At 35.9% G+C, this 13,187-nt stretch overlaps 1 protein-coding gene across 20 annotated transcripts in view; it reads left to right on the forward strand.

Annotated features, from left to right (window-relative positions):
• The window catches only part of ep300b (EP300 lysine acetyltransferase b), a 39,624-nt gene that overhangs the window by 21,567 nt on the left and 4,870 nt on the right, over positions 1–13,187 (forward strand). For 9 of the 20 annotated variants that reach the window (XM_079605665.1, XM_079605668.1, XM_079605654.1 and 6 more), the window contains exons 16-27: positions 53–218; positions 1,139–1,290; positions 5,296–5,535; positions 6,732–6,820; positions 9,183–9,293; positions 9,459–9,515; positions 9,636–9,713; positions 9,934–10,001; positions 10,823–10,973; positions 12,154–12,300; positions 12,432–12,711; positions 12,837–13,004. In XM_079605665.1, the coding sequence (XP_079461791.1) occupies positions 53–218; positions 1,139–1,290; positions 5,296–5,535; positions 6,732–6,820; positions 9,183–9,293; positions 9,459–9,515; positions 9,636–9,713; positions 9,934–10,001; positions 10,823–10,973; positions 12,154–12,300; positions 12,432–12,711; positions 12,837–13,004 (1,707 nt within the window). The remainder of the gene's footprint in view (positions 1–52; positions 219–1,138; positions 1,291–5,295; positions 5,536–6,731; positions 6,821–9,182; positions 9,294–9,458; positions 9,516–9,635; positions 9,714–9,933; positions 10,002–10,822; positions 10,974–12,153; positions 12,301–12,431; positions 12,712–12,836; positions 13,005–13,187) is intronic. The other 11 variants (XM_079605671.1, XM_079605670.1, XM_079605660.1 and 8 more) reach the window with 3 other exon arrangements.

The following is a 13,187-nucleotide window of genomic DNA, read 5'->3' on the forward strand; positions in this document are numbered from 1 at the left end:
GACATTCGGATGAATGATTAATTCCCTAACCTTATTTCGATTGGTCTGCTAGATAAAGAAGGAGGAACCTGCAGGTGATGAATGCAAGACAGAACCAATGGAAACATCGAACGGGTCGACAGCTGAGGACAAGAAGCCGGAGGTCAAAACCGAACCCAAAGAGGAAGAGCCTGCGGGAACGAACAGCACTCCCACAAACACACAAAGCAAGAAGAAAGGTAAAACAAACTCGTCCACACATTCATAGATACTTTTGTTTTAGGGTCAATCTTTCATCCTTAAAGGTGATGTGGCTTTTCTATGTTAAAATACCTTTGGAAGTGTAATGTTCTGAGAAAACTATATGCAAGCCTTAGGTAGGCTGTAAACGTGGTGCTTTCGAAACATTGTCATTTATATATACCGCTATATATGTGGATGTAATTTTTAAATGAATAGTTCGATTGTCATTCACGGTGCTTCATGGGATTGTAGTTCTTTCCCTCATTAAAACTATCAAATACACTGTGTTGTACCTTTGTCTTTTTGTCTAATTTCCTAATAATTTTACTTTAAATCAAAGTGTGTAATGTTGTGATAGCTGGTTTATTTGATTCATTGCTTGTATCTCTTGAACAATGACTTTTAAAAAGTACATATGGGAAAATACGTCTGGATACAAGGCCTCACTCTATGGTGTGAGTTTTGACTGGGACTTTCTGTTTCTTGACAGAAATCTCATCTGTTATACAGGGGGCTGTTTGGGAAATATATTTGGGAAATGTTTTTTTTATTATTCTGTTTGGTGAAACTAGTGGCACAGGAATCATATGCTTCACTTTTAAGGATCCTAAAGACTTTCTTATATAATTTTCATAAATTCATTAACCAAAGCATCTTACAAAAAGGGAAAACACCACACAAGAATTACTATTGTAATTCATTTTATATGGGGTTAAAACTATGGAAAAACATCAGGTCTCATTGCATGAAATCTACTAATTCTGATCTAGAATCAGCAGGTACTTGTTCATATTCCTTTTTCGCTGTTTAATATGAAGGACAAACACTGCTTTGAAATCAGTACTTATGATTTTCATATGAATATGTACCTGATTCCTGACTCTGCTGCTTCCTTCATTTCCTTCCTCTCCATCAGTCTTTAAGCCCGACGAGCTCCGCCAGGCTTTAATGCCCACTCTGGAAGCTCTGTACAGACAGGACCCAGAGTCGCTGCCCTTCCGGCAGCCGGTGGACCCCCAGTTACTGGGAATACCCGTACGTATTCGAACTAGTAACAAAACTAACCTGGTAAGGGCCTGCGCTGGCACGCATTATGCTACAAACAACCTAGCACTTTTCAGTTCTAGTCTCATTACTTTTTTCTTTTTTTTTTACCTCTACCCCTCTCTTCCTCTTCTGCCTGCTGTTGTGTCTTGTGTGTGTGGATGTGGATGTGAGGGAGACGTTGCAAGCTTGTTTTTGTAGCGTTTCTGTCAGAAAAGAAGAGTGAAAATAAGGCAGCACAGACTATGAACATCTGTCCTTGCGGTCGATGTGTCTTTATCCCGTGAGAAAGACACATCGGGAGGATTTAAAACCTTAAAGCTGATGTTTGTAATTCTTTTCACATTCAAATTTGAGATTAATGTGCTGATGTGACTTAGGCATTTTTTGACCAGTCCAACAGCACAACTTCGATTGAACCAATGGTGTGAGGTTGGGCTGGGACTTAATCCAGTGGTGATGTTAATGCTGCAAATATTACAGACTTAAGCTTTTAATTTTGTTTTATTTAAGCAATTTACTTAAACTGAGGAATGTTATGTAGATATACTGTGAAATGTTACTGTGATATACAGTTCATTCTCACATAAACAGTGAAAATGAACTGCCACTTTGAACTAGTTTGATTTGAATCGTATTGCTCAAATTGGCAATAACAAGTCTTGCTGGTTGTTTGACATCTACGAAATGAAACCGCTCTGAATGATCTCATAACCTGTGCTGCCTTATTGTCTTTGTTCGTTTAGTATAGTTTTTGCTGTCATCTGCTTAAACTCCATGTAGCTCATTATTTTAACCTGAGCTTTAATCCATCACATTTGTTTATTTTGCCACATAAAAGTCTACCATCAGTCCCCCCAGAGTTATGGCCAAATTTTTATTTATTTTTTGGCTATAACCAGTATAGCAGATTAAAAGGTATACACTGATCAAGTACAATTGGCTTTCATTTGTGTTAAATAGCCACAAATGTTTAGTGTCATGTGTTGCATGATGGGATCAGTTGACTGAAAATGAGTTTCCTGCTATTCTGGTTATTTTGCTGCTTTAGCAGTGATTTGATGAAATGATGTACTGGCTCCATTTAAGGTATGACAAGCAAACATTACAGACAAAGAGAGTGATTTAACTTTTTTATTTAAAAATTTAACTTTCGGCACCACCTTGCAGTTAGCCATCCCACCGCTGCCACCAAATACCACCAAAATACAAAGTAAATTTGAACAAAATGTCTATAAAAATCCTCATCCAATTATCACAGACAACTAAAAAAAGTCAGACATTTCTTGGTCAAAAGGTGTGGGAGCCCTGAAGATAAAATAACTCAATAATTTTCATGTGTAACTTCAAAGTGCTTAATGATCCTGGGTTTATTCACTCTCTTCACTGGTATCAGATCAGTGTTTGTTCATGTTTGTTTGAAACACCTGTTTGTCCTGGCATTGGTGTCGCCCCCGTCGCGTCAGTTTGAAGGACTCGTATGGTTGTGTGGGCATAGATCAGGGGCCTCATTTATAAAACTGTGCATAGGATCCTTACTAAAAGTGTACGTGCTCCCGAAAGCCAAAAATGTTGTGCGCCAAAAAAAAATTCAGACTCGTAAAACCGTGCGTACGCCAGAACCTGCGCAGAATTCACTTTATAAATCCCAATCAGCGGAAGATTGTGCGCACATGCGTCTCCTCCCCGAAATAACCATATATGGAGCTTACAACGCCTAGTTTTATCTGCATGTCATTTGCATATGATTATTCATCCACACCACGTGATAACATGTTTAACGGTACAAGACATTAGGAAAATATGAAATACGGATGTGCCGTCACATTACATTAATAAAAATAATTTTGTAGCCTATCCTTGCCTTGTTTTTGAATAAATAAATCAAATTGTGTAAAATACATTTCAGAGAAAGTTTTTCTCAATCTTTTCCACTGACCAAATAGTATTTTTTATTGATTTATATTTTTAATGGAAACAGATAGACTTTGTTGTGCATTATATTTGCACAATCTGCTATTGATAAGCTCATGATAAGCAATTATCTCTGTAGTTAAAACATTAAAACACAGCATGCCAAATGAAAAGTGTTCAAAAGCATTGCATCCACAACAATTATTTATAGGCTATTTATTGAATATATATTAACTCCATTAATGAGAATGGCATATTTAATCTAAATGTTTATATCAGAAGTTAAACAGTTTAAATCATTATTTTATTTAAACTGTTATTGTGAACACGCACTGTATGATTAGGACTCATAATGAAGATTTACGGTATTACTTCATCTGCCGTTAGATATGCGTCAGTTTCACTAAACGGCCCAACGCGTTCGCTGGCGTGGATATTTGCTTAAAGTGATAGGCTTGGTGAGTGAAATTATATTTGTATTATCTTTCTGTACATGTATAATTTTCTTTCGATTTTCGGTCTAAAAGTGACCAAAAAGACATTTAACTCCAGCTCACCACCGGTGTCGACAAACTGCTCCGTCTCCAAAACGTTCGTACGCATGGGTCCGAGTTTGCGTGCAGGAAGCAAATTTTCCCGTCAAGTTTGTTTTTATAAATCATAACTTATGCGTCGGAAGTGGCGTATGCATCTTTCAGGGCCGGTTTTGTGCGTACGCAACGATTATAAATGAGGCCCCAAGTGACTATTGTAAACACTGTAATTTTAATAGATGTTGTCAGATGCTGCTGGTGGTTACAGGAACCCTGCAGAGATCTTTTGATATGAACCAAAACCTCAAAGTAAACTGCTGTAAAACAAGTTTTTATTTGCATCATAAGTATAAAAAAAAAAAATTCCTCTTTGTGGCACACAACCTGAATACTGTGGGGTCGACACCTTGAAGGAATGTATTTTTACTGTGTCTTTGATTTGTGCTGTTGGACTGTAAAGAAGGGAGTCCTGCTGTGCTTTGTCGTGTAAACACTCATAGCTGTGCTAATGTAATTTAATGTGTCTGTGACGATATCACCTCGCTTGTACTCACCTCAGCTTACTGTACCCTAAACGCTAACCCTGCCAACATCACCCCATAGAAAGCCTGTTTGTTTAGCGAAATGGATTCATTTTTCATCCAGGCTGTCCTCCAGATGTGAAATGAATACACCAATCTTGGATTTAAAATTAATAAACTTTTGCTTAAAACTAAAAATGATGACGGAGCAATGAATTACTTTCCTAATGGTTACAGGGTTAATCTCATGAAGAAATGCCCGGATCATATTTCACCCCAAAATCAAAAGAAAAACAATAAGTTATTTAGCATAAAGTAAATAAAGTTTACTTTTGGGACCTATATATATATATTTAGATATATTTAGATTTAGATTTATTTATTTATACTTATAACTTAATTTATTGTGACAATTAAGCACATCTGTCTTCAATTTTTTAAAATCTATATTAATACAAATAATATTTATTGTTATCATAATAATTATTATTTCAAATCATATATGTTTTACTGCAAATTCTTCTATGGTGTATACTTACAATTTAAGTAATATATCATTACCGCTGGGGGAGGTTAATTGTCATTTAATACAATATTAAATTAAATTGTAATGAAAATAAAGAAGTCTTAAAAAATTAGCTTAATTTTATTTACGCAAAATATAATTTTCCAGGCATTTCTTGACATTTTTAATGCGATTCAAACTACTATCTGACCATATTATGTTCAAATATCTTTGCCCACATCAGTTCGTCTGCTATCGCTGGCGCTGGCCCAGATTTGTGTGTGTTTTTCTGTGTGTGTGGGAGAACGGGAGATAAATAGGGTACAGATTTGAGTGAGGCAGTGGGAGTCTGTTACGTTTTTCTCTGTTTGTGCATGTGAACCTCTTCTACAGCGCTCAACATTGTCCCCCTGCACCCTCTTCTCTCCCCCCGATTCTCAACCCGCCGGGCCACCTTCCATCGCTCCGTCTGACTGGAACTTGATCTCATCTTATGATGACAATGATGGCCTTCATTCTTCATGCTGCTTACTGTGGTCTGGACTCCATCCTCCAGGACTACTTTGACATAGTAAAAAACCCGATGGACTTGTCCACTATCAAGCGTAAGCTGGACACGGGTCAGTACCAGGAGCCCTGGCAGTACGTGGACGACGTGTGGCTGATGTTCAATAACGCCTGGCTGTATAACAGGAAGACGTCACGGGTGTATAAATACTGCTCCAAACTGGCCGAGGTGTTTGAACAGGAAATAGACCCCGTTATGCAGGAAATGGGGTACTGCTGTGGAAGGAAGGTGAGCCGTGTGTGTGTGTGTGTGTGTGTGTGTGTGTGTGTGTGTGTGTGTGTGTGCATCACAGTTTTTGTCATTAATGCTAATAATAATAATAAAAAAATATGATTAAAGTAATAATAAGAATACTATACAAACATTATTATATATGTTTGGTACTATACAACTATCAGTAGTAGTATCATTGTTTTATTATTATTATTATTAACAGTAATTCTTCCAGCAAGCAAAATTGCAATGCATTAAATGTATGTTAAATGCTTATTATTATCATTAATAATGTAAGTATATAACAATTACAACAACAATTAAGTATATTGTAATATACTACCATTTAATACAGAAATGTCATAATGAACTTATTACTATGAAATATATGATTCTTCCAGCAAGCAGTAGTTAATATTTGTCTTGAATGTATGTTATATGCATTATTGTGATATATATTTGTGTAAATATGCATTATTATATTATTAAAAATACTTTAATAAAAATGTATTTATATGAATTATAATATACTACCATATTATACCAAACGTATTTAAACAGATAACTAACATTAGTATTATTGTTTTATTATTATTAACAGTAATTCTTCCAGCAAGCAAAATTGCAATGCATTAAATGTATGTTAAATGCTTATTATCATTAACAATGTAATATACTACTATTTAATAATATAACTTATATATATATATATATATATATATATACATACATATACATACATATACATACACACAGTAATTCTTTCAGCAAGCAGTTTAGTTAATACTTACCATAAATGTATGTTAAAAATGCATTATTATATGATTAGAAATATTTACTATTCTTATTAATTAATAAGATTATAATACACATTATAATCATATAATACCAAACTTATTTAATAATAGACCTATTATTATTATTGTTAATTAATATACAATGATTCTTCCAGCAAGAAATTTATGAAATTGGTAAAAAATTTATTATTAAACATTTTTGTTTTTAATATTTGTGTTAAATAGAAATGTGATAAAAGATGACATTTGTTATGTACAAAAGCATTATGCCACTTATTACAGTGTTTTGACCACGGTTAAGTTGTGGTGTTTGGCGCAGCGTGAGGTGGATTGTGGTTTATTGCTTTAATATCATTAGCTGACCTCTCTTTCTCTTTCTTTGAACCCCTTCATCGCTCTTTTTCCATCTCTCAGTTGGAGTTTTCTCCTCAAACTCTATGCTGCTATGGCAAACAGCTGTGCACCATCCCCCGAGACGCTGCGTACTTCAGTTACCAGAACAGGTCAGTTTTATACACTCAATATTCACATTACACGCATACTCACTCACACCCTTTTCTTAATACTATGCAGTATAGCCATTCAAATATTGAGTTATCAATTATATTAGAGTAAGAATAACCACTTGAAAGTTCAAAGTGACTTTAATTGGGTCTATAATTGTACATACAAACTGAAGCAAGTTATTATATTCATAAGAATAGTTATATCATAGTGAATGTGGCCTGATGGGTAATTTACTGACCTCATCAGGCATATCATCACACATTTGCATTTCAGCCTAAAATCTATTTAATGTGAAGCAGCCCAGTGGTAGAAGGAAGTGTTATGAAACCTGTTGGTTTTCTGAACACTTTAATAAACACTTAAAGACACACATATTCAGATTTGATTTGTATGTTAAAAGATTCAGGTGAGTATTTTTAAAGTGGTGTGCTTTGTGAAAATGTAAATGCTGTTCTGCTGTGAGCACATATTTCCCACATCAGGGTGTTGTTGAATTTCAGGCCTCTTGATTTGACTTTCGGTGGCAAAATAGACCACATTTCACATCTCTGCTCTTTTTCTGATTTTAAATGGCCATTTTAAAGAGGGTCTGCATTTGTTCAAGTATTTGTGTTGATAACCTCAGTTGGTAGCTACGAACACAAAAAACAAAGGGCTAATAAGAAGGATGCACTTCCTCTAATGCGTCAGTGAAAATCATTGCCAATTTTCTGACTTGCATCATCTTAGTCTTTGCCAGGCGATTTTGCAGTTAGTATCTTTCACCAGAATTACAGGTTTCGGCGTAAACAAATATTTTACACTTTTGGATTAATTTGGCTACTTTAGAGTTAATATGAAGCTCACTTTCGTTGTATAAAAATGATACTAATGTATGCTAATACTACTATAGTATTTATTTTATTTAAATCAGCATCAAATCAATAATAATTAATAATATTATTTTTGGCTGTATGCAGGTTTTCATGAAATATTTGTTATTTAAAATCCACAAAACAGAACAATGATGATAATAAAATTATTATTAATATTGAAACATTGAAAATAAAAGTTTATATTATAACATTTTTAATGTTGTAGTCTTGATAATAATAATCAAAATAATATCATGTAACATAGCATTAATTTGTTATATATTTTTAGTAAAACATTGAACATTTTATATTATAACCAATTACATTGTGTTATGTTAAACTTTTACTTTTTTATATTTTATAAATAATAAAAATGATGTAATATAACAACATTAATTGTTGTATTATTTTGATAATTAAAATCCTATTAAAAATAAAAGGTTATAACATAAACGGGATAGTGTTATATAATTGTTATTGTATAAAATGTTACTTAATATCAATTACATTGTTATAAGCTTATATTTTTTATATTTTAATAATAATAAAAAAGCTAAATTAACATTAAATTATTACATTTGGATTTGTTATTAAAATGGTGCACAATATTGTTACATTAAAATGAAAAGGCTGTAATGTAACAACACTGTAATTATGTAATTGCATTGTCTTTTATGCTGCATTTAAATAAATACGTTTGTATGATGATCATGTCAAATCTCAACGGTCTTAATGTGAAATATCCTTCTTTATATATATATATATATTATATACACTCGGTAGTGATTTTTAGGGTGTCATGTGACCTGGATTTTTTTTTTAGATTGACAAAGTATAATGTTTCAATTCCTGAAAATTGGCTAGGAGTTCTTTCACGAGTTCATGCTGCCAACTTCAGGGTGTACTAACTGTTCATCTGTCACACATTTTGTTTTGGTAATGAATCTCGGGACCCTCTTTAAAATGCACTGGAAGGATGATGGGTCTCTAATGCTCCTGTTCTCATTCACTCTGTCCATTGTTGTCCCTCACTCCTCTGGGCAACACGGTTGTTTTGGAGCTCAGTGGACGTGAGGGAAGACCGTCTATGCTTTGCCTCGGCTTCCTGCTCTCTCTCTTTTGGTTTCATTTACTTCTTCTACATCTGACCCACCCCTCCACCTGTCCAACACTTAGCTCTTTGTCCCTCATAACGGTTTTGTTTCTCACACTTTTTTAAAATATTCATTCTGCCCCCCTCCTCCCCCCTTTCTCTCCCTCCTTTTTTAACGCTTGTGATGTCTGCATTGGCCTGCTTTGATGTGACCAATCATCCGCTCCGAAATTTACACGCAACCAATCAATCAATCTGCCCACACAAAATCCCTGCTTCATGATTGGCTGCTCCTGGCGACGAACCTGCCTTCTCCTGTGTGTGCCTGTCTCCTGGCCTGCCCTGCCCTGATTGGTGCCTGCTTCCACGTGCCCTCACTGTGATTGGCTGTGCTCTTGGCGAACGGTCTAGTTCACCCAAATATGGGCTTCTTGCTGACAGGTACCACTTCTGTGAGAAGTGTTTCAACGAAATCCAGGGGGAGAATGTATCCCTGGGGGACGATCCAACCCAGCCTCAAACGTGAGTAACCCAACTACAAGTTTGTGTTTTTTCGATCTTCTGCTTCATTGTTATTGCCATGATGCTATTCCTCAGAATCTCATACCGTTGAGCGTTTTTTCAGTGATTCTCATGACCCACTCGATTGGGCGGCCTCCTCTTCTGTCTCTCGTTTTCTCTTCTCAGGTCCATCAATAAAGATCAGTTTCAAAGGAAAAAGAATGACACCCTCGACCCCGAACTGTATGTTTGCTTTTTTACATATTTGCTCGCTCCGAATGCCTCAACTCAAGTTTGTTTGTGGTCACGGCGTGGATTTGTTGTCGTCTTCGTCTGACCTTTGTTTCCGCTCCTCTTCCTCAGACTGATGGAATGTGCCGACTGTGGTCGAAAAATGCATCAGATATGCGTTCTGCACAATGATACAATTTGGCCAGCAGGGTGAGCTACTTTTATTTGACACTTTCTACTTCAAAATAGGGCTAAAAAAAACTCTTAATAAATGGAGTCAACAAATTTCAAAAAAAAAAATTTTTTAACCTTAATATAAAGTCAGCCTTTTTAATTTATGTATAGAGCAAAACATATCAGCATAACAAGAGATCTGACACAGTTTTCTATGTTTTCAAATGTCCCTCTCTCCCTAATCCCATTCATTCAGGTTTGTTTGTGGAGGCTGTCTGAAAAAAGCCAATGCAACAAGGAAGGAGAATAAATACTGTGCAAAGAGTAAGTGGGAGCTTTAGAAATCTGCAATCCCCAAAATTGTTTTTGCTTATGGAATGCAAATCTTGACCAATCAAGTATAGCAAGGAGCCATGTAATAAAAATAATATATTGGCAGATCTTGAGTGTGACTATGCAGTGTTGCACTGTTTTATACCAGATTTTCATGATGTACTATTAGGGCTGGGACGGTATGGATTTTTTCTTACAACAGTTGAAAAGCAAGAAATTCCCGCGGTGTAGCGGTAAACCGCTTTAAATATTTAGCCGTTAAATATCTTTGCTGCATTGGATCAGTCTCCTGTCTAGAAGCCAGGAGCTTTCTAGCCTCGCTGCTCGCGGCGCCTTGCATCGCCCATAGACATTAAAACAATCAGCGGATGGCGGGCGGGTGCGGTTTTGAAAATTGGTCAAAAAACGTTGGTGCGGCTGGATGGTGAACGGATGATGAGTTTTGTGATGCGCTTGCGGATGAAATAATAGCCCATCCGCGCATCTCTACAATGGAATCTATATTATGCGTCATGAAACATTGCGTTCCCCAACCCGCGAAAGGTCGGATTTTCTCCATCGTTTGATAAGTTGTGTTTAGAAAACCTTGACAATGTCATTAGACATAATCCATGTCATTAGAATCAATGAATCCATGTCATTAGACACAACGTGCACACATGTGCAGGCCAATGTTTTTTTTTGCGGTGATGACGGTGACGAGCTCAGACGTAGGCGTCACGTGACTGCGGTAACCGTCCCAGCCCTATGTACTATAAAATGCTATATTTGTATTATTTTAAACTCCCTGCTCTACTTTTTCTTTATCCCAGGGCTTCCTCAGACAAAGCTTGGTAACTACCTGGAGACACGAGTGAACGACTATCTGAAGCGTCATACTCATCCAGAATCTGGTGATGTCACCATCCGTGTGGTCCACGTCTCTGATAAAGTAGTGGAGGTCAAACCTGGCATGAAGTCCAGGTAAGGGACAGTGCAGAGTTTTAAGTTGTTTCTTTTAAGGTTTTGGCATTTTGAATTTGGAACTGTTTGCTTTATTTCATGTGATTTATATTATACTTGTGATTTATTATGAAACCAGACAATGTTCCATAACCTTACATGCAGTAATACACTTGTTCACACAATGATTTTGTCATTGAAGGTCATCAAGTTGCTGTATTGTTGGTTGTAGTAGGTATTTATACTACTGAATGCCCTAACCAGTGTTATTTTAGTATCATTTATGTACTATTATTGTATTTATTAATATTTTGAATTTGCTTTTAGTTTTTCAATTTTAGTTGAGGTTTTAGTCATTTTATTCTTTGCTTTTGTTTTCAGATTATGTAATATTTCTTATTTATTCTTTATTTATTTTCATTTGTTTATTTCAGGCAACATTTATTTTAAGTTGAATTTTTTTTCATTCAATATTTGTTTTATTTCAGCTTTATTTTAATTAACAAAAGTTGTTTTTTAGTGAACAATAACAACTCTTCATCTTTGAACGTTATTGGACTGCAATATCTTTAGAAAATCTAGTCATAGGTGGGGATGCATTGCCTGTAAAAACAAACATACAAAAAAAAATTTGACTGGCAATCAGTTTGAGGGGAAAGTGCTTGTAAAAAAAAAAAAAAAAACACTGCAGCATGGCATCATGAAAAAAAATGAGACTATCAATGCATGAATCAAACTCTTGTAATGCCCACGATTTTCCATACTAAAGCTTAACATCTTTGCTTGCACTCAAATGTCTCAGGAGGCAGGTCACTGTTACACTCTTTTTCTTTTTTTTACTGATTTTAACTTGGACACAACTACCTTGCATTGCCATCATTAAAATTGAATGACTTCAGAATGCTTTGACTTCTTCAAATCACTTCTAAACTAAAGGCCTTTAGGCAGATGAAAAAACATTGCAATACCCAAGTTGTAATAGTATATTAATATAAATAGTATATTGATAGAAAGTGGATTAATGCATGGATCTTTGATTCAGTAACTGTAAAAAGTTATAAATATTCATGTTTGCTTAATTAAAAATTCCAGAGATGGAAATATAGATGGATATTCCTTTATGGTAGTGTCTTTTTCAGAAATTATCTTTTTAATGGTCACCATGAAAAGATCTAATACATGTACTGTCTTTCTATTACAGGTTTGTTGATAGTGGCGAGATGTCAGAGTCGTTCCCGTACAGGACAAAAGCTCTGTTTGCATTTGAGGATATTGACGGAACAGATGTCTGCTTCTTTGGAATGCACGTGCAAGAGTACGGCTCCGACTGCCCTCAGCCCAATCAAAGGTTAATAAAACAGACGCACAGGCACACACCGAATCTTCTCTCATGTGCACATGGATGGCATTACAAAGGGGTCTGAGAAACTCAAGTAACTTTGCGATCGATATCCTCTGTCTTTCTCTCTCTCCATGCAGACGTGTGTACATCTCCTATCTAGACAGTGTGCACTTTTTCCAACCCCGTCACCTGAGAACAGGAGTCTATCATGAGATCCTCATTGGATACTTGGAGTATGTTAAAAAAATGGGGTTTGTCACTGGCCACATCTGGGCTTGCCCACCAAGCGAGGGTGATGACTACATCTTCCACTGCCACCCATCGGATCAGAAGATTCCCAAACCTAAACGCTTACAAGAGTGGTACAAGAAAATGCTTGACAAAGCAGTATCTGAGAGAATTGTACACGACTACAAGGTACTGTAACACCTGTACTTCTGATTGACAATAAAATAAGTTTATACTTGAGTCAGCATACTGGCAGTCTTTTCCTTGGTACTTCTAGTCATTTACTACTTTATTGCATGCTTCTCCTCACCTAGGACATTTTCAAGCAGGCAACAGAGGATCGTCTGACCAGTGCGAAGGAGCTCCCATATTTTGAAGGTGATTTTTGGCCTAATGTGTTGGAGGAAAGTATTAAAGAGCTGGAACAGGAGGAGGAAGAACGGAAGAGAGAGGAGAACAACACCTCTAGTGAAAGCATTGATGTAAGTGATTGACCAAATTTGTAACCTGTACTCAAGTGCCAAAGGAAAATATTTGTTGGGCATAACATTTCTACAATCAACAAACTAAGTAACTTTTAAAGTACAACTGGAGAAACTGAGCAACTGAGCAAATCCTTTGGGGTTTTTAGCCAGCTACTGTCCTCACTTGTTTTTGACAAGATG

Source organism: Phoxinus phoxinus (assembly GCF_949152265.1).
Source record: "Phoxinus phoxinus genome assembly, chromosome: 1".
Taxonomy (NCBI): Eukaryota; Metazoa; Chordata; class Actinopteri; order Cypriniformes; family Leuciscidae; genus Phoxinus; species Phoxinus phoxinus.